A 21,683-nucleotide genomic window follows, 5' to 3' on the forward strand; every position below is an offset into this window, starting at 1 on the left:
GTCTCGCATTTACGCAAGTTTAAGCTATTGGCATTGTAAATGAAAATAAATGCCTTTTATTTATGTTTTACAAAGAAATAAAAGGCATTGTCATTTGCAATGTCAATATCTCAAACTCGTATAAATGTGAGACCTAATTGCTTTGCAAATTCTTGATTTTTTAATAGCTGCTTCCACCATGTTGCCAGACCTCATGCATCATGTCCATATGGTAAACCACAAACAACACCCTTTAAACCATCCTCTACCAGGGGGGGGACAAGGGGGGCCTGATGCAAATTAAGGTACTTCACAACCTCCCTCGGGTTATATATATAAAAATCATACAACAACAAGGCCTGCTGTGCAGTGGAGGTTTAATAAAAATACATTTCCTGGGACAGTTTATAAAAGAGATGCAGCCTTTCATACATAAAGACTAGAGACTTTGACGCATAGCCCTTGGTGGCGGTGCATACACCGGTGGCGTAACGCTAAAAAGGATTCCCCCCTGGGCTCCCGACAGAGCTTGAAATTGGAATGTAATGCTGCCTGCACCTGGCTGCCTGCCCCCTTATCATTGAAATTAAACTTCTATTCGGCACCTGCCTTCACCTCCCCCCAGGGGTGCAACTAAGGAGTAACAGGTTAGCAAATGCTCAGTTTTATATATTATGGCCCGAGTGTTACTTTGAGCTAGTCCTAGTCCGTGTATGTATTTCAATCCGCAGCACTAAGCATTCTGGGACATCCGTGTATTTCAATCAGCAGCACTACTAAGCATTCTGGCCTGTGGCATGTAGGCCCGCCTAGTTGGTATTGGAAATTTGCCTGGGTGTTGTACTCCCATATAATATTTGCCCTGACCCAGGAAATTGATTCTTATCAGGGGGTCCTTGTTGTTCTACATATTACTACTTGTGAACCTTCATTAGCTTGTGGTGACCATGGTAACTAAATTGACCTGTTCGGCATTCATCCAGAGCTAGACATTACGTTGTCATGCGTCCCACGCGATGTGGCGTACACGCGCTGAGCCGGTCTCTGCTGCATTTAAACTCCCGATCATTACGAGCGCGGCACTTCTACTGGAGTGACTGACGCTACTGCAGTCCCGTTTTCCCGGTTTTTCTGGTGAGTAAATCGAGGGTGCTCCTTTTAGGCTTGCTTTTCCGTTACAGCCCTGCTAAGTACTTAGAGGCCTTTTCTGTGTTTCCCTGCAGAACACGAGTACCGACCGTTTGCCGGTGGCAACAATATAACTCATTAAGCCTATCACAAACGAAATTTTTGTGAGTACTCCCACTTCCCTCCCAATTTTTGTTCTGGGGTTTACTTTAACTGTGTCTATTAAGATTGTGTCAACCACTTAATACCTTACGTTGGTCCCCTCTTATCAGTCTAGCGATTTTTTAACCTGGTTTTTTAACTGCGTCTACTTAGGTTGTATACCGGGCATTAGCGAATGTTGGGCCTCTCCTTATCAGTCTAGCGTAATGTTGTGAGTGGCACCGTTTTCCTTCCAACATTGCAGTTTCACTGTACTTGGCCACATTCTGTACGTCTAGCAGCATATATGAATTGCGGTTCTCGAACAGCGGGCGGCTTTTTAAGTGTTGGTTTCTTTCCCTGCAGGTCATGGCAGGGGCCAACCAATTTCAGGTAGTGCACTCTTTGTTTTCTTGCTATCGATTAGCATAGTTGAATCAAGTGAGTTAATTTATTGATTTGCACACTGTGGCGTTTAGAGTATCCACCTCCTTCCCCTCTCTCCTTTAATTTTGATGGCTTTTCGCTTTCAGAGAACTCGTTTGATTTGTCCTTTTTCTCGCACATGGAGCTTCCAGGCCCACCCTTACCATGTAATCTTTGACCGTGACGATTGACATTCACTGTAAATCAATTTTGGTCTCAGTAATCGCCACACTCTTTTTAGCCCAGTCACTCTATTCGCTTACTGACCCTGTGCCCTCTGTTCCCCAGGTTCCTTGCCCCTCCCTCCTTTGTCCTGATGAGGATCCCGTCCCAAGGTAACATTGTCACTTAGAACTTGAGGGGTCGAAACGTTGACGACGATCCTGTTTGCCAGCAACCGACCATAATGTTAATTTGTCAACAATGGTTATTTTTGATGGCATGTGATGGAATTTTTTGAACATTCATGTGAAAAATGTGGTTGAATTTACAAGCCAACACAGTTGTAACTATTTCATGAATCAGGTCATGTCCACCTGCACTCTCTTCCCATTTTCCCAGTAACCATTTTCTCACACCCTCCTTGCACTAAAACCCCTTCCTCTTCTTCCTGGGGCACTGTTGTTGTTTTGTCGTTTGTGAATCAACAAACTTTCTTTTTAATTTCATTAAATTGTGAACAATATTTTGTGTTTTGATTCATTGTGAGTACGTAACAGTGAATCTATATTGCTCTTATTCTCTTTCAAAGTTCCTACTGTGTCTTTCTTTTCCTAAACGTTTCCACACTGGGACCCCCTACATTTGTATTATTATCTACCCAGGTCCCAGTGACTACATTGGGTATACCCTTTTTTTGTACCATGTTCAGTTAGGTATGGCCTAAGTTGTGTAGTGCCTTGAATATGTGTGTGAGGAGTTTGCAATGAGCGCATCTGTGTATTGGGAACCAGCTGAGCTCCTCAGTGTGGAGAGAATGTGGCCTAATGGCTAGGGCAGTCGACCTCCGAGCTGGGGAACCGGGTTTGATTCTCGGCACGGACGCTCAACATACTGTGATTCTGGGCAAATCACTTAATCTCCCCATGCCTAACAAAAATAAATGCATCCGTATGTAACGTAATTGGTGCTCATGTAAAGCGCTCTGATTCCTCCATGTCTAGTTTGCGCTATATAAAACTCCCCCACCGCCCCAAAAAAAGTGTGTCACAAGACATCCTACTATTCCGAGGCCCAGTCCTGCTAGAGAGTTTGCTTAAATCACATACGATGACTTGTCAGAGTCGCCTGCAAGGACACACCACAGGCAAGTGGTATTTTTGTGACTGGTATTTTCTGCTTGCCACAACAATAATGCACATTTTGTCTTTTGATGCAAACTCTTGGGGGTGCTAATCAAGGGCCATCAACACACCCTTTGTTTGAGTCTCATCCTGGCAAGGAACAGTCTGGAGCCTAACATTGTGACGTCATAGCCAATGAGAAAATAAATAAACCAAGCTTCCCAGTTCACAAGTATTTCAATGACACTATGATCTGGAGCCAGATTTTTATATTATGCACACTTTGCAGAAAAGTGATATACATGTACTGCAAGAACGTCAGATGTATTAATCCGTGAGAAATTACATTTAAAACCATCTATGCAGGATTTAGGATAAGTGTTTATTACTTTGCAAATTAATATTTTTCTGTAACTTAAAATAACAAAAGATTGAAAAAAAATAATGGTTGTAAACTTATTCCTTTAAGTTCACCTGCAGCTCTTTTGTTTCGGATCATAAGAACTCCCGAAGCTATATTACAAGGGAATGTAACTTTAACTTAACACAACGATATCTGCAACAAATCTGTAACCTACTGAGCAAGCCCCATAAAACATATATCTGACTCGCATGCTAGCACATTAACTTTATATGCTATTATACGATTATTTGGAACATTATTCATAGGGAAACAACCAATCGATTGGTTAACCAATAAAATGAGAGCGAAAACTTTACAGTGACATTGTTATGCAAGGGTCATTTCCATTGGCTAAAGAGTGGTTGCTACATCAGTTGAAGATGGCTGCGCGCAATGCTCTTTTGCTGCGGCGTTTTCTCTGTTTTCCATGTGGGTGGCGAAATAGCCTCTGGAAGCGTGGCCTCGCAGCCTCGGCCCGTGAGCCACGCAGCCGCCTGTACGAACATGCACGTGATGGGTACAGTGTGCGTCCCGTTCTGGATATGGATGCATTAAACCAGAACACTGAAGCAGCCATTACTGAGCTAGAAAACCGGAAAGGAACGCTGAACGGGCATGACCTGCGGGCTATAGTAAGTCGGAAGTGACGTAATAGCGGTCATAATATGGCACCTAGAGAGCTTGAGTAAATGCTTATGTCCTGATCGGCGGCCATGTTGGGGTTAGGCAGCTGATCAGCTGCACAGTAGTTTTAAGAAAAAAACAAGCACTGGCATAGCCAATAGGTCTCGCCTTTTGGATCTTTTACTTTTTTTTAGTATGCATCAAATTATCCTGTGTGCTACAAGATTTACTGTTACTTCTCGTGTCACTGGTAAAGGGACAGACACACTAAGCTTGTATTTTTATTCAATTTATTGATTATTGAAAATGCTGTTTATCTCTTGACGGGGTGAGCTTGTACCTAAAAGAATTTAAACGATGATTAATAATAATGTAATAGAAATAAAGCCCTCACTAAATGCCCCAGTTTGTGATGCAACTTAAACAAACCTATATTGATTAATGGCAGGAGTGACATGAATGTTACTTGCATTGTTTTGTTGCTTATTTCTGCAGTGTTTTAGTCAATGCAGGATTAATTTGTGTTATTGTTAGTAGTATGAATACGCTTGCAGTAATTTGTCATTGTGTTTAATAATTGTGAATAAAAAGATTTTACAATGCATTGTAAGTACTTGGTGGCTATGTGGGCTGTGTTAGAGATATTGCAATCAAATCATATAGAACCACATTTTTTACCCAAAATGTTTTACTGGGGGAAGGTAGCATGCTTTTGTTAGTGTATTTTACTGTTTGTACCTTTTTGAAACGTACTCGCTTGCATAAACTCACTGTGCGATTTTAAGAGCCACTCAGCCTTTTATACCCCCAAAAAGCATAATAATGATTGCAGTTCGAATCCTCAATATAATAAAAGTGTGATGTTGAGAAAACGTTTGTCTGCCATGTTTAGCAAGCACTGTAGTGTGACTTTCATTCTTTCACCAGCCTTAAGAACTTTTGAAGAATGTTGCTGTCTCTCACCCTTTCTATCAAACCGGCACAGGGATGGTTTGACATGTGACGTAGAATACTTGCTGACTTTGTTTGCAAAGGGACCCACTTGAAATATGGGAGGCACTACATTAGTATGCCTGTAAAGATTGTTATCAGGGTGACAAGCACCATTTGTGGGGGTTTTTCAGGCACAAAGCCATAGAGTAAATTAGCATAACTAATAGGTTGCGAAACCACCAACCAAGCCATTACTTTATTTTCCAAGAATGAAAGTCTGCCTCAATAGCATTAAAGGTATGTTTGTTGTTTGCTTTTGTGATTTTCCCTTTCAAGTAAGTTAATTAAAAGTTTACAAAAGTCAACATTGGTAAGTTCAAATTTTCATTAAAAAATTAGCTATTTGTATATTTTTTTAAAGGGGAAAGAGACCAAACACCTTACTCCCAAAGTATCCATAATTAATACATTTCTTAGATCGAGCCTGGACAGCGCATGCGCTGCTCTGTGAGGCATGCTGTATTCAGGTATGGCATAGAAGCTCCGCCCATTTCCCACCCATCTTTTAAATTGGCTCCTGTTACTTTCCTTTCAAAATTGTTGCTTTTGATTGATAAGTAGGCTTAGTAGTCCCTCCCTGGTACCGCCTTGTCTCCATTTGTACCCTCCCATGAGGACTGGCCTTTTTAGGTTTCGCCTGTCGAAAGCTGCGCAAGCAGCCTTTCGCGCAGGCGAAATCTTATGTTTTAACAGTATGGGCACTTTGTCCCGTCTTCTCTTCCATTGGCTGGCTTCATAAATGGAGGCTAGCCATTGGAAGAGAGATCTGTCCGTAAGTGCCCGAGCAGATTCGTGGGCGTTCCCGCGATTTTTACTCATCCCGCCCCTTTGCGATCGTCATGAAGACGTGGGCCACTGTGGGCGTGTACTTTTTTTTTTTTTTTAAATGTATGTTCTTTCCTCATTGCTAAGATCTTCTGGTCCCGCATGGTTGTATCCCGCTGTCCGTCCCCCCTCCCGCTGTCCGTGTCTTTGTTCTGCCCCCCCCCACCCCCGCGCTGTCCGTCCCGCTCTCGCTTCGCCCACCCCCCTCCCTTCCCTCTGCCGTAGCTCTTCTCCGCCCCGGTGCGCCGGAAGAGGATTCCAGCCGGAAGCCCGCTGCATGGTTGGCAGCCTTTTAGCAACGTTGGAGCAGGGTTCGTTGCGGCCATCGTTTGCCCTTCGGAAGGCTGCAGTTATACAAACCCGCGGTGCCGATGCCCATGCTGTAACTATCTGTGTGGCTAGCTGAGTATTATGCTGGCGCCTGCGCTCTGCAAGAAGCACTATAAAAATATTTCACTGTACAAAAGCCTCTATACCCTTCTATTATCGATTGTGCGCTTGTGCAAATTAGTACCAAACCCTCGTCCTCTTGTGAATAAACATTTAGTTTGAAGTGCTATTCCAGTGCCCATCAGCAAGGTCTCCATTCTCCTTCGAACACCACCCCCCAGAAGTTGCCGTTCTTGATATCCGCATTCCTCGGAGCCCACACTTGAAAGCCTGTCACGGGCCTGAATTTTGTTTTTCTGCGGTCAGGGCCTGTAAACAATGCAGTTTCATTGCAGAGTGGTTTCATTCAAGGTTACGCCCGTTATCAGCTTTGGAAGGCCGTGTGCCAGTCCCCCCTCCCGCTGTCCGTGAGCCCGTCCCCCCTCCTGCTGTCCTTGAGCCTGTCCCCCCTCCCGCTGTCCGTGAGCCCGTCCCCCCTGGAGCGAGGAAGAGCCACGGAGCATACAGGCAGAAGAGCGCTGTGTCCGCCAGAAGCTCCCGGTGAGTGCGGGCGTCTTAGCAGCTTCAGTGGCATTTTGTTTTCAGAGCCCACGAGGCTCTTCCAAAGCGGGGGCATTTCTTTCGAGTCCTCCACGAGGGACTCCCACGACCGGAGGCATTCGTCTTCAGAGCCACGGAGGCTCGTGGGGGCATATTTGTGCTAGAGCCCATCTCTCTCTCGATCTATCTCCCCTATCCTTCTCTCTTTCCATAGATTCTCTCTCACACTATACTTAACTGTCTCTTTTTCTCTCTCCCTGTCTCCTTATCTCTCCTCTCTCTACCCATCTCGTCTTTCTTATTTCTTCTCTTTGTGTAGCTTAGTCTGCATTTTTTTTAATAGCTCTCTTCTGTCTTTCACTGTTTCTCCTCGGTTTCTCTCTCGCATGCAGCTGCAACCTTCCGTTAGGCCTCGTGATCTTACTGGTCACCCCCACAGTCCTATATAGGGTGACCACCTCACTCCAGGTCACCCCGGAAGCTACATCCCGTTTTCCGTGTGCCTCTGTTGCCTGCTGCTTGTGCTCCGGTTTTGCGTGTGCCTCTGTTGCCTGCTGCTTGTGCTCCTGTTTTGCGTCTGCCTCTGTTGCCTGCTACTTGTTGTCCGGTTTTGCTTCTGCTTCTGTTGCCTGCTGCTTGTGCTCCGGTTTTGCGTCTGCCTCTGTTGTCTGCTGCTTGTGCTCCGGTTTTGCGTCTGCCTCTGTTGCCTGCTGCTTGTTTATTAAGCATTTAAATTCGTTCACATTTTACTAAAAATTGGACTGGGTCTCATAATGCACCAATTCGACAATATTTTGTTATTTTCTAAAACTCAAACAGATTACATCACCAGCACTATACCAAGGTTAAACATTCTTAATTACAAATTTTACTCATAATGCCAGCATTTCATATATTTCCTTAGTTCAGGGACGTTTCTTATCAAATTTAGTATATCTCATGGGTAGAAAGTTTCTTTAACCCCTTCCATGCTCATGACGGAAAGGTTCCGTCATGAGCGTCGGTTGAGCTGTGCTCATGACGGAACCGTTCTGGCATGAGCCGATAGGCTCATTAGAACCTTCAGCACAGCGCGAAAATTTGCGCCGCGCTGAAGGGGTTAAGAAGGTCAAGTCCTCTTTATGCATTCTTGAATTAGAATTCTTTGAAACAGAAATTAAATAATCTTGCCTATAATCAGTGTATAAGGGGCAAAACAGTATAAAGTGACTTGTGCTTTGTGTGGAAACTCGATCACAGTGACACAGGTGCAAGTCATGTTTCTAGATACTGTGTTGAGGAAAAGCTGCCCTATAGTGTATATTACATAGCCTAAAACCCCTCGCTGTGCTTGCTTCCCTGCCCCCCGCTGTGCTTGCTTCCCTGCCCCCGGAGTGTGTGTGTGGCTCTGGGTGTGTGTGTGTGGCTCTGGGTGTGTGTGTGTGGCTCTGGGTGTGTGTGTGTGGCTCTGGGTGTGTGTGTGTGTGGCTCTGGGTGTGTGTGTGTGGCTCTGGGTGTGTGTGTGTGTGGCTCTGGGTGTGTGTGTGTGTGGCTCCGGGGGTGTGTGTGTGGCTCCGGGGGTGTGTGTGTGTGTGGCTCCGGGGGTGTGTGTGTGTGTGGCTCTGGGTGTGTGTGTGTGGCTCTGGGTGTGTGTGTGTGGCTCTGGGTGTGTGTGTGTGTGGCTCTGGGTGTGTGTGTGTGTGGCTCTGGGTGTGTGTGTGTGGCTCTGGGTGTGTGTGTGTGGCTCTGGGTGTGTGTGTGTGGCTCTGGGTGTGTGTGTGTGGCTCTGGGTGTGTGTGTGGCTCTGGGTGTGTGTGTGGCTCTGGGTGTGTGTGTGTGGCTCTGTGTGTGTGTGTGGCTCTGGGTGTGTGTGTGTGTGGCTCTGGGTGTGTGTGTGTGTGTGTGTGTGTGTGTGTGGCTCTGGGTGTGCATGTGTGTGTGGCTCTGGGTGTGTGTGTGTGTGTGTGGCTCTGGGTGTGTGTGTGTGTGTGTGTGGCTCTGGGTGTGTGTGTGTGTGGCTCTGGGTGTGTGTGTGTGTGTGGCTCTGGGTGTGTGTGTGTGTGGCTCTGGGTGTGTGTGTGTGTGTGGCTCTGGGTGTGTGTGTGTGTGGCTCTGGGTGTGTGTGTGTGGCTGGCTCTGGGTGTGTTTGTGTGGTAGTAATTGCTGTCTGCTGAGCTCGTTCGTAGGCTACAATAGGTCTCACATTTGCAAGAGATTAAGCTAATGGCAATGTAAATGACAATGCCATTTTTATTTATCTGTTTTCAAAACCAACACATAAATACAAATTTTGTCATTTACAATGCCAATAGCTCAAACTTTTCCAAAGGCGAAACCATTGCATTGTAAATGCTTGTTACTTGTGTTGTCACAAAGTCTACTTTATCGAAGCTGTGAGCACTATTTTCTTTAATGATCTAACACTATCCTGCCAACAACGTGCTTTCGTACAAGGCAGCATGCTGCCCGCTTTTATATTTTTAATAGTAATGTATTTATTTAATTTACATCGTGGTCCGCTTTCACTTTAGTAGCCGCACTGATATTTTAATTTTATTAACAGCGCGGTCCACTTTAATTTTAGCGGACGAGCTACAAAGCCTTTCTTTATTTATCTTGTTCTTTTTGGGTGAAGTGCCCCATCCTTCGCTTGCACTTATTTTGGCTGCGCCCCTTTCTTTAGATGCTGCTCACTGTAACCTGAATATGGCGAGCAGCGTCTAAAGAAAGGGGCGTGGCCACCATTAAAGTGATCTTACAATTGCAAGAGTTTGAGCCAATGGTATTATAAATACCAATGCCTTTTATATGTGTGTTGCTTTTAAAAACACATAAATAAAAGGCATTGTCATTTACAATGCCAATGGCTTAAACTTTCCCAAATGCGAGACCAATCACATTGAAAATGCATGTTCTTAATGACATGAAAACAAAAACGTTAGTCATTTGAAAGAACGCATTCAAAAACTAGAGAATAAATATTGGGTATGTGCTCGTTCCAAATGTAATTATGGCTTTACCTGTACTTGTGATTTTAACTTGAGTGATGAAATTGGTATAGCAAGAGAATATTAACTGCACTTTTTAGGTCTCGCCTATGCAGCGCATGCGCGCTGCTTAGGCAAAAAGACTTTTAGCGATCGATTTTGGCTTTTCAGCCAAAAACGTGCACGCGTTCCATTGCCTTCAATGACAACGCGTGCACCTGTAGCGATTCACTTGCTGGAGCATGCGGCGCCATTTGGTAGCAATTATCGCTCCTGGCGCTGCTCGCTCTCGCAAGTGATACGCTTTAGGCCCCCTCCTGTATTCCCTCCCCCTTCTGCCTCCTTCTTTAGCGTGAGTCGCGCGCACGTTTGTTTTCTTTAATGGCGCACCTGTGCTTGTTAGCATTGCGAGTACGAGCTCAGGCCTCTCAGCATGTTAAGTGCCCTTCCCTAAAATGCAAGGCCTCCCGCATCTGACTGGGGCAGCCCTCAGCACACCATGCCCCAGCTAACAATTATCTCTGCGTGCAGTCTAGGCCCACTGCGAAACACACCTCTGCAGCTGCAATGCCTTCCCTCACATAGTCAATCAGCACCTCCAACCACAGAAGTGCAGAGACGATCTGCCACAGGCTTGAAGACACCACCCACAATACATCTTGCAGGTGCGGGCAGGTCCAATGACCATGAAGAAAATAGAAACCTTCTCAGGGGTCCCACTGATACTTAGTCCTTTTAAACCAACAAAGAAGCAATTGGCACAGAAGCTGAAATATAAAAGTAACATCTTTATTAACCTCAAATGAAGGAGACTACGTCACACAGAGGCCTTAGCAACTGAATGAGGCAGTCTAAAGAGTACAGAAAACTGGGGCCTTATATATGCTTAGGGTTACATAGTCAGCATAAGACCAAGGGGCAGTCCTGGCACATGTAAGCATGCAAAATGGCTAATCTGGGCATACAAGATCTGCTTGCTCAACAAAGTGGGTGGAGCTAACAGTTGCTAATTCTGGTGAACACATCCTTACATATACAGTCTAGTAACAGTTGCAAGGACAGCTGCAAGCTCAACTGAGCATGTGCGAAGGTGGAAGATGCTAAATATGGTTAGTTTCTAGGCAGATTACAAGAGCAATCAACACTGAGGGAGGACAGAGCACATGGCGAGCACGTGGCAGCACATGGCAAACAAGATGGCTGCCAGAAATACAAAATGGCTTTCAGCTCATGCTAACAAATCCCTGCAATATTTACCAGATGGTCCCTTTAGCATGAGCTAAAGACATTCCTATGATCCAGTAGGAACATAGAAAATATTTGCACATTCATTTTCATAAATTTGTGACTATCCTAATTCATTGCTAGGTGGGTATTTTCCATTCTAAACATTTCATTAAGAGGGTACATGTGAGGTATAAGCAGGAATACAAGGGGAACAAAGCATCGAGTCATAATTAACATTCAGATTGCAGGAGAGAGTAATGACCACTATTACAAACAAAATTATCATTTTTCCTAGTCCTAAACAAAAGCAAATCCTAAAATCATCTAGTAAAACATTTTTTTTAAAACTCTTTTTTATTATTATCAGCATTAATAAGGTACATTACTTTCAAATAATAATCACATATCATCAAAAATGTCAACACTACACAATCCCAGTACAGTATCAAAACAGTATACAGTCCACCACAGTAATTTCCAGCACATCGTCCATCCCACGCCTCCCCCTCCTAAAAATCTTCTTTTGAGCTCTCATACCCCTGGGCGCTTCACATATATTTCCCCTGGACTCATTCCAAGCCCCCCAGATCTTATTCCATTATCCGGGGCAGCCACAGTTAACAAATACAGTCCGTTCTGCAAACATGGCCAGATCCATGTCTGTGGACCATGCAGTCAATTTTGGCACCTCCGCCGCCCCCCACTTCTGCGCAATGTTTCGCTTTGCCACCATTAACCCAAGAATGGCCCAATCCTGCATAAGGTGGTTACGGTCATTTGGCTCCCAGACATTCAACAAACATCTTTTGGGTTCCGGTAGAAGTGACACCTTCCCCACCTGTGATATTGTTCTCATTATTTGAACCCAGTAATCCATTATCTTCGGGCATTGCCATATGGTATGGTAGAAAGTTCCCTCATCCCCACATCCCCGTAACAATATGGATGTGATGTTCTACCAATTTTATATAGGGTGAGTCTAGTGAAATAAACTTGGTGCAGTAGTTTAAGTTGCACCAGTCTAAGTCACGAGGGTATGCCTACCTCCTTCGGGGATGCAAGTGCCTCCTGCCAGTCAGAGTCATCAAAGTCTCCGACATCACAGGACCAAATCCCCCTGAGTCCTACTGTGGAGTCTGGTAGATTATTGACTATCTTTCGGTATGTGAATGAAGTAGCCCGCTTCTGCATATAGTCTGTTAAGAGTCTGTCCTCCAAAGGTGAGGCTTCTTGGACCTCAGTGCCCGGAGACAGGGCCGTCAACAGAGCGTGTTTTATTTGTGTGTAGCGGAAGATTTCAGGGGGCGCCAACTCTTACTGCTGCTGCAGGTGCTCAAATGACACAACCTTCCCCTTGCGCCAAACATCTCCCACCGTGGAGATTCCTATGGCATCCCTAGTAAAAACATTTTTAGTAAACTTTTCCATTGTTCCCTTTATGAGGGCTAGAACATCAATTATTTGGGACCAGGAGGACCACACAGTGCCATATGAATTAGGACAAAGAGCTGCAAAGGGCTGCTCCTCCTTAAAAATGGAACATCCAAAGGGGTACATTATAAACAAGAAAAAGAAGAAGTCCTTGGGAAAATTAAAGCCGCTGTACAACCAACCAGACGGGGAGTCTTCTCCCTGTGTCTGTTTGAGCCTCACAGGCAGGCTCTTGTTGTTTCCACGGTGGAGCTGCACAACTCGCAACTCAAGAATCACAGCCCAGTTTCAAGGGGAAAAAAAGTCTCTTCTTTCAGGATAGGGCAGTCACCCACCAGGGCAAATGCTCTCAACAATCCTGTCCAGTGTCTCAGGCAGTGCACCAGTTTTCTTCACTTCAATCTAACAGGCACCAGAGACACAGCACCTGTACCCTAAACTCAGGTCCTTCCCTAACTCCTGTATTGCTCTGCTGGTGCACTGCTCATTCGTTGGGGCCACACATTGCATCCAGTGTACCCAGGTATCTCTTGACCAACAAACAAAGAAGCAAACTTGTATTCACTTTGGGACCAGGATTCAGAGGCCTGATGCTAGGATCTCTGAAGCAACCCTTGTGTCAAAAGGGGTCACCTCAAGCAAAGCTTCCTTGCCATTCTGGTCGGTCTGTGACTCTCAGCGAGGTATAAAATACTTGATCCATAATTTTTCCTTTCTGATTTGTGACCCCGTCTTTCGCCCAAGACAGTGGCAGGGGTACACAATTCATCTCAGGGTTTCCACCTTTACTGAGATCCTAGTTGCCAGCAATGCCTGTGCTGGTTACCTTCACTTTGGCTTCAAGCTGGACTGGTGCTGATCCTGACTCCCCAGGCTGAATCTGATGTCCAGGCCCCTCTGACAATGGTTGTAAAGCAGCAAATATCTATTGGTGGACAGAACAAAAGGTCTTTAGACAAGGCACATAAATAATCTATCAACAGAGAGGATAGTCTCAGAATATTTCCTAGTCTTGGGACGCCCCATATATTAGCAAGGCACCCAAGAACCACTTTCATCTATCTATGAGAGAGTAAAAAAAACATCCTGGACCTATTGGCAAGTATAAAAGGAACTCTTGGTGAACTGACAAGAGTAATACATCACCCAATCCCAAGCAGCCAAGGAAGTGTGTGTTCATTTACTAAATTGTGAGGAAAAGAGAAAAACAACACAGACATACCCTAAATCCTTACATTGGTGCATTCCTGTGTACTAATCTGAAAAGCCTCCAAAAAAAGCAAATGTTCTACACTTTTACTTATAGATTTTAAACTACTTGTACAGGACTGCAGACACTTCTAAAATGTTTCCTCTTAATAAAAGCACCTACATTGTACGCTTAGGACTATGCTCTCATGTTATAGGAAGAACAGGAAAATTTGAAACTGCAAATTTAACAGGGGTTCTTATCTATAAAACAACATTTCCTTCAAAAATATTTTGCTAAGGATCACATGGGCATCTTTCCTGCATTCTACTTTTCATGATCCAAACTATGCAACATCAGCTATAATAAGGACTGTCAGTTTATTTCGCACAGACTAGCTAATAAAAAACTAGCAATGCCCTTGCAAAACTATGTAGCATGGAATAACATACAATAATGGTGTTATCACCTTAAGACTTGTAGAACAAAAACTACCCACATCTAGTTCCCCTTAAGGATCAAAATAAAGGAACAACAATCTAGACTACTGATCCTTTCATTATTTCATCAAACAGGATGGGCAGTAACATAACATATATATTTATTAATTTTATTAATGCTAACAATGTTTAAAACAGTATTACTGAATAGCCAATTAAATGTCTCATTGCTATTTCACAGACAACTTAGACAGGCTAAAAAAAATTGAGAAAAAGAGAGCGCAACATACATATTACCTAGCCTTAATTTGTAGAGGAGCTAGCCTCCTTCCCCCGTTTTGACAGTAGGAAACCTGAAACAGGTTTCACTTCTGTCAACACTATCAACCCCTATTTGTAGCAACTAGGCATAAACAAAGTTATAGGAGGTACATAGCACTTTTGAGAGAACTAAAAAAACATGAATACCTAAACCCCAAACCCTTTTAGCAAATGTACAATTGAAACATGAGGGCACATGAAGTCAAATACATTTCATTGATCAGCTTTTAAGCATTAGTGCTGTATAAATATGGCAAAGCTCACATATACAATTGTACAGTGGTATATTCATATGAGTGCATAAAAACTTGCTTTTACCAACAAAAAATAGGCACAACTTCTCCTTCTTTCCCTGCGCTGCCATCTTGTCTTTCAAAGAGTTTCAGATGTCAAAATGTCAAAGCAGACCTTACTCTGGGAGCCATGCTAGGCTTCTAAATATAGAACTGAATTTTAACTCTTCCCAGCTGGCCTATTCTCTGTGTGCGAATGCAGCCCCATTGTCCTGTTTGTCAGTTTAGAGTTAAGAAAATAACTTCTGCTCATTTTTGATACATATTTTCAATTATAAGCAGTGTGCAGTATACTTGTCTAACAATATAGAAGTCAGCTGTTTGTATTATACCTAAATGTATGCATTTACTGAGGCCTAAGGCAAGTTAAAAGCTGCTCTGAATGTAGAATTTCTTTTTAAATTAGTGAATTTTGCCCAATTTCGACTTTGATATTTGGGGCACTTAAAAATGAATATCCTATAAAACAAATCATAATAGTCATCCTCAGAATGTTCTCTACATAGTCCAAGAGTGAGAAATCAAAAATACATCATATATACCCTTATAAAAATGAGTTTTTTTTTATGCCTGCGCATAGTGATATTTCATATGCAAATATCCTCATTATGCGGCACAACAGAACTTAAAGGAAATGTTAATGCTAGGAGGTCAAAGTATGAGCATTAAGCTTTATAAATATTAAAAAATGAATTAAAAAGCACTTATTTTTTTAAAATAATTTTTTCATATATAATAAAAAAACATTTCTTTTTTATAAAACCAATCATTTTGATAATTCCACATAGAAAAAGCAAGCTTCATTCCTTGCCTATCATATTTAGACGCATTCATTCATAAGCCTAAGCACAGAAGCCTAACTTGAAACATGAAAAGTTTTGCGCCACTTTTTAAGAGGACAATCATTATTTATTTTCAGAACCAAGAATGTGCTTATGTAAAAAGGCCTTAAGAAAGGAAATCCCTACATTAAATGTTTTCCTGTTATCCAAAATAATGAGCCTCATTTTTGTAACTTTTTAAAACAGCAGTCTGAAATGCAAGATTTTACCCCGTGTTTAACTGACAAAAGCCTAGCTGAGTCAATATTCTGTCTCTCCGTGGCCTACAATCAAAATAACAGCTGCTGCTAAGCGGCATTTAAAACACAGCTGTTGGAAAGCTTGTTTAGTGTTGAAATGTAAGCATGGTGACAATTCTATTTCAAACTGAGGCATTTCAATGCATGTTCTATAATATGTGTTTAGTTCAGCAAAATCCAATTTACTCAGATGATGTGTTTGCCTATTTATCTCTAACACAATGTATGTAAGAAAAATGCTGTAATTGTTTATTTATTGCAAAACACACAATTTTGTTTTTGAGGCCTATTTTATTCATATTCAAAGTGAATTCTAATTTTATCTTTTAAGCATTGTCAGTTTGTACATGTGCACAGTTGCTTACTCTTATCAATCCAATAGTAACATGTAGTTATTTAGCATATCATATGGTTAATTTCTGGATTTTTATTTAATTTTTATTTAATATTAATTAAATGGCATTTTACATAACAGACTGATGACAGCAAGAAAACACAAACAAACATATTGAGCCCATTCTAGACAAATACAGAAAGGGGGGGGGGGTTAAACACTTAAAACACACAATACAGCGTGCTTAAGGCTAGCCATTTTTCACAAATAGCGCAATCGCTATTTACTTACAGAAGTATCACTAATGTGAAACCACGAACCGCATAGATATTTAAACTCACGATTAACCCACAGATCAACACTCAGGACAGAAACAAAGGACAGCCCACAGACTGTACTCAAACCAAACCATTTGTAAATACTAGTTGTAAGTCATATTTACAAGAAGCACTTCTCAATAGTATTCCAAAAGACTGCAAAAAAAACAGCCCAACAGACTGTTTCATTTTCAAGTAGCCAAAATACACTCAATTCACTAGCTTTGGCTCGCAGAACACCAAAAAAATCGCTCTGCATATCTCCATTTATAAACGTGCTCAGAAAAGGATCCTTGTTTGTATTATTGTCATATTTTAATTCCCTGGGGAAAAGTCACCAAGGAAGAAATATGTTTTTATACCTAAACCTATTTAGGTATTCCCTCAGGGGAGCCGGCTAATTCACTTCACATCTCACTATGGTACCTCCAAAAAGCAACACATTCTCCGATGTGTGCTTGAAATAGGCATGCCAAAAATAGTGCAAAATATGCAGTTTTATAATCAAAGTAGCACTTAAGGTACTCTTGTACTATGTGCCATTCAAATCATTTCAAAACAGAGAAACATCTCCTCATTACCTGCCTATATAAATTGCAATTTACATATTACATACATACTAATACAAATATTGGCCAATCATACTAATAGCGCTGCCCACGCCCTGTGCCAGGACATTTGCTAAACTCCTACACCACGTGTTACCTATATCATCCCTCCCTCTTTCTTATCTTCCCTCTCACTACTACATCTCTCCCTCTCTCTCTCCTCCCTCAATGTCTCTTTCCCTTGCTCACCCCTACCTCACTATCTCTCTCTCCCTCTCCCCCCTACCTCATTGTCTCACTCTCTCGCTCTCTCAGCCCTACCTCACTCTCTCCTCCTCCCTCTCCCACCCCTACCTCACTCTCTCTCTTCATGTTCTCTCCTTCCTGCTATCACTCCATGCCTCCTTCCTTCACCCCTGTTCTCTCAGCGCTTCTTCTATCCTATCTCCATTAGAGCTCCCACCCCGTTTCCCACATTCCTCTCTCCCTTCACCCCCTCTCTTTCTGTGCCCATTTTCCTTTGTCCCTCTACCCTTTCTCCTTTGCCACAGCTCTCTGGCCTCTCTCTGTCGCTCTTCCTCCTTCTCTCTCTCTCTTCCTCCCTCTATGCTCCCTGCCCCCCTCTCCCCATTTCTCGCTAACTTCGGACTTCACTGCTCCCGGACAGCAGCCTCATAGCTTTCAACATAGGATGGTATCCTGGGAGAGAGGTTCGGCGGTTGGGGGTAAAGTTCCGTAAGTCATGAATATTTTATTCTTTCTAGAAATGGTAAACACGAAGAGAAAGGCAGGAGGGAGTGTGTGCTCTTCCAACTGGTACCTGTTTTAGGTTTCTGCTCCACAGACCAGGTTTCTGACATCACAACATTAAGGGGTAATTGGCTAACAATGTAAAACAAGCATTGGCATAGCCAATAGGTCTCGCTTTTGGGACCTTATAAGTAGTTCTGCAGCACAATATCCTTGGTGCAACAACATCAACTGTTGCATGGCTAAACACTTACAACATACCAAAAGCGAGACCTATTGGCTACGCCAAGGCTTGTTATGTTCGTAGTCAAATTGATAAAAAAGTAAATAGCCGTGTTTTCCAGAAGGGAACATGAAACAAATTACATCAAATAAAACATGTTTTTCACAGAATGTGTTAAAGCTAGCACATTGTCAGTCAATTCAGTCAATTCACTTTATTTGGTTATAAAGATAAAACCATAAAAGTACACAATAAAAACAACACAATTAATAAATAACTTAAGAAAAACAGGGGCTCGTCTACATGCCCATTTCCATAGTCAGTGGGCTGTAACATTTGTAAATATTACATCATAGAGTCAATTTCTTAGAAACAATTCAAAATCCTATGTGATAAGTTAATTACAATAATAATAGCTGTTGCTGGGGTCTCAATTTAATCAGTTCCGCAGGTATCGTTTGTAGTCAAAGACAGTTTATGGCAGTCAAATTTACAAGGTAGGCTCATAGTTTAAAACGTCCAAGTGTCCACGGTTTTTCCTTATCTCCAGGGCAGATATGATAAAAGCTATAACAGGTAGACACATATCCCCACTTTCCAAAGCACATAAGTAGTAAAAGGCATTCTGATAATAAATATAATTGCCAGTCTTAAAAATCGCTGCAAAAAAACTTCCTAAGATCCCTGTAAAAACTGCAAAATAGAATAAAGTGCATTGTGCTTTGACTCGCTCTAACATTGCATGGACTATTTGGTAAGATGTTATTTTGTGTCCCAATTCTAGGGGCGGCAACCCTTAGATGCAATGTTCCTATAGGTAATCTAGTAAGGTAAAACCTATGTTGTCTATTCTTTTACAGCTGTCAAATAATTTTGCAGTCCCACCTGTACTGGGCCCAAGAGATAGCTACACACCGTAGATTTTTTTCTCGCATGTATTTTTTTCTAAATCTTTCTTTCCACTGAGTATATGTTTAATATCAGTTTTGGTGTATTCTATGACTTTTTCTGTGTCCTTAGCACAATGTATATTGTTTTTTTCCCTCCAACATCCTACACTTTCATCTAGTGCAGGTTGTGGATTTTTAAGATTGGGAGACATAAGTTATGGGCTCTTAATTCCTGGCTGCTTGTTTGATGCAGGGAACCGTGTGCCGTACTGAATTTAAAGTGCTCATTCTAAATGCAAACCAAAAAAAGCCTTGTCTTAAATGACTGAGAATTTCGGTCTTTGAACCAGAGGTGCAAATGTCACTAATTAACAATTCATTTAATGGACAGAATATATTTCAGGGACAAAGTAGATGACCCATAGAGACAATGGAAAAGGCGCCAGTGAAGGGTCGGCTACTGGAGCCTTGCATACATGTGAAGGTTCTGTAGAGGAGCTGATACCCCCAGAAGAGAAGACTGAGCCAATAAACCCTTCTTCACTCAGATACATATAGAAAATGGTTATGTCATTGAAATTGAAGGCAAACCAAGACAATACATGCCAAAAGACAGACCAACAATCGAATAGAAAGAGAAGCATTTTCTGAATAAGTGCAAGAACGTTTAGAAAAGAATGCCATGGAAGCATTGCCCAGACACAAAGAAACACAGAAGTATACTCTGTATACATCCTCATACCTAAACAAGATTAAACACTGAGGCTTATTGTAGACCTCAGGCTCATAAACAGATCCATCAAAGCACAGAAGTTCAAAAGGACAACACTGTAGGAAGTCATTGCAATGGTGGAGAAAGAAGTCTACATAGAAACAATAAGCTTGAAAGATGCCTGCTTTCACATACAGATGAACTAACACCATTGCAAACACGTAAGGCTTATGTTGGTGGGAAATTACTACCAATTCAGGGTACTACCCTTCGGGATAAAGTCACCCACAAGGGTGTTCATACAATCCTTTGCAATAGCTGCAGCTTATCTCACAAGACAAGCTACCTAGGTCTAGACAACTGTCTAGGAAAGTACTTCTTGTGATGCTGGAAGACCACCAATAGTCATTCAAGTGCTGGATTCAGTTGGATTTTCAGTGAATCTAAATAAATCATCCCATGTTCTCAGTTCTCGAAACGCAGTATCTGTCTCCACAGCAAAAAGGATTCTCCCTCTGCAGGAACAGATCAGTCTGTAACCACGTCCTTCAGTAAAAACAGTGGTGAGACTATTTGACATGATGGCTTCTGAATTGCAATCACAGCCAGACTGCACATGAAACTACTGAAGAAGTTGCTAATGAAGCAGTAGCCACAAAAACAGGGGGAGGCAGGACGATCTAGTTGTTGTCACTATGCAAATTCAAAGAGCGTTAAAATTGTTAATGAGGGACAACATACCCAGAGTCAGGCCTTTCACGCCCAATTTCCTTCTAGGACAGTAACCGATTCATCACACACCAGGTGGGGTGCACAGTGGAATACGCAAAAAGTGGTCCAGCACATAAACATGCTAGTCACAAACCATCTTCCTATCAGCAAAAACATACAGATGACCTAACAACCAAGGCCCACTTCATACACTACTTAAAGCACCTTGTGGATTGCAATTTAGCGCTCACATCAATAAAGGTCATTTTGTCGCAATAGTTGCCGACAGGATAACTATCTTATTCTCAAAAATGCCAGCTGTTAAAGTTTTTTAGAAGGAGTAAATACAATATACCCATCAAGGTCAATCCCACTACCGAAATGTTACATACATATGGTTCTAATACCACTGCTAAATCCACCCTTGGCACTCCTGCACACCTAACAATAAAAATCACCTTTCTGGTGGCAATCCCTTTAAGAAGAGTAAGTGAAATATAAGATGTCGCTATACAAGAATTGTATTTCCAGGTACATAAGGACGAGATGGTGATGAGAACTACCTCAAACTTCTACTCAAAGTTTCAGGTTAATCAAACCATCTAAGGGCCAGTGTATTTCCACAATGCTGGCAGAAAGGATATTGCACACACTAGATTTCAGGTGAGCCATCCCATTTTATGCATAAATTACAAAGGACATTAGGAAACCAGAAAATATATTGTGGCATACACAGACACCATAAGCCAAAAGAGCAGCCAGTGTCAAAGGTTTCTTTATAATGATGGATAGTGCATACTACCTAACCTGGCAAAGTAGTGCTGTGCACACACCTTTACAAAACATTATTGTTAGACATTAAAGCAAGAAAGAATTCAAATTGTGACACTATCAGGTAGATTTATCATCGGCATGTTTTGCGAGTCTGTAATAGCGATTATTAAGGAATCGCTATTACAGACTCGCAAAACGGGATTCATGTAGAAATCGCAATATTTATTGCAATTCCTACAGCTTCCTTATTTGCGGTTAGCTAATTGCTAATCGCAAATAAGGAATAACTCCCCATTCATTCCTATGGGCCTAAAGGCCCATAGGAATGAATGGGAAGACATATCAATGTGCGAATCGCTATTAGAGATTCGCATTTTGATTTTGCGATTTCAAGGGTGCAGGGGTGTCCAAAGGACACCCTGTTGCACCCCTGAAATGATATGGGATGCTGGTGTTACGCACACATATGTCCCAAGGACATGTGTGTGTGTAACATACAACTTAGAAAAATGCACTTAAGTGCATTTTTCTAAGTTTTCGCTATTTACCACGAGGTTTGACTTAGCGGTAAATAGCGGCCCCGGATTGCGAATTCGCAATTTTAAAATGGTTCATGCATTGCATATAAGGAATCGCAAATTGCGATTCCTTATATGATATCGCAATTTGAGAATTCGCAATTATTTGTGAATTCTTATATTGCGAGAGCATGAACCATTGATGAATCCCAAATGCAATTTTTGC

At 42.3% G+C, this 21,683-nt stretch overlaps 1 protein-coding gene across 1 annotated transcript in view; it reads left to right on the forward strand.

Moving 5' to 3' along the window:
- Positions 1 to 3,719: 3,719 nt before the first annotated feature.
- SARS2 (seryl-tRNA synthetase 2, mitochondrial) overlaps positions 3,720 to 21,683 on the forward strand; it is a 278,053-nt gene continuing 260,089 nt past the window's right edge. Inside the window, exon 1 of the mRNA XM_086938739.1 lies at positions 3,720 to 3,992. Coding sequence (XP_086794865.1) covers positions 3,741 to 3,992 — 252 coding nt within the window. The 5' untranslated portion in view covers positions 3,720 to 3,740. The remainder of the gene's footprint in view (positions 3,993 to 21,683) is intronic.

This window comes from Lissotriton vulgaris, chromosome 9, assembly GCF_964263255.1.
Source record: "Lissotriton vulgaris chromosome 9, aLisVul1.2, whole genome shotgun sequence".
NCBI classification, from domain to species: Eukaryota; Metazoa; Chordata; class Amphibia; order Caudata; family Salamandridae; genus Lissotriton; species Lissotriton vulgaris.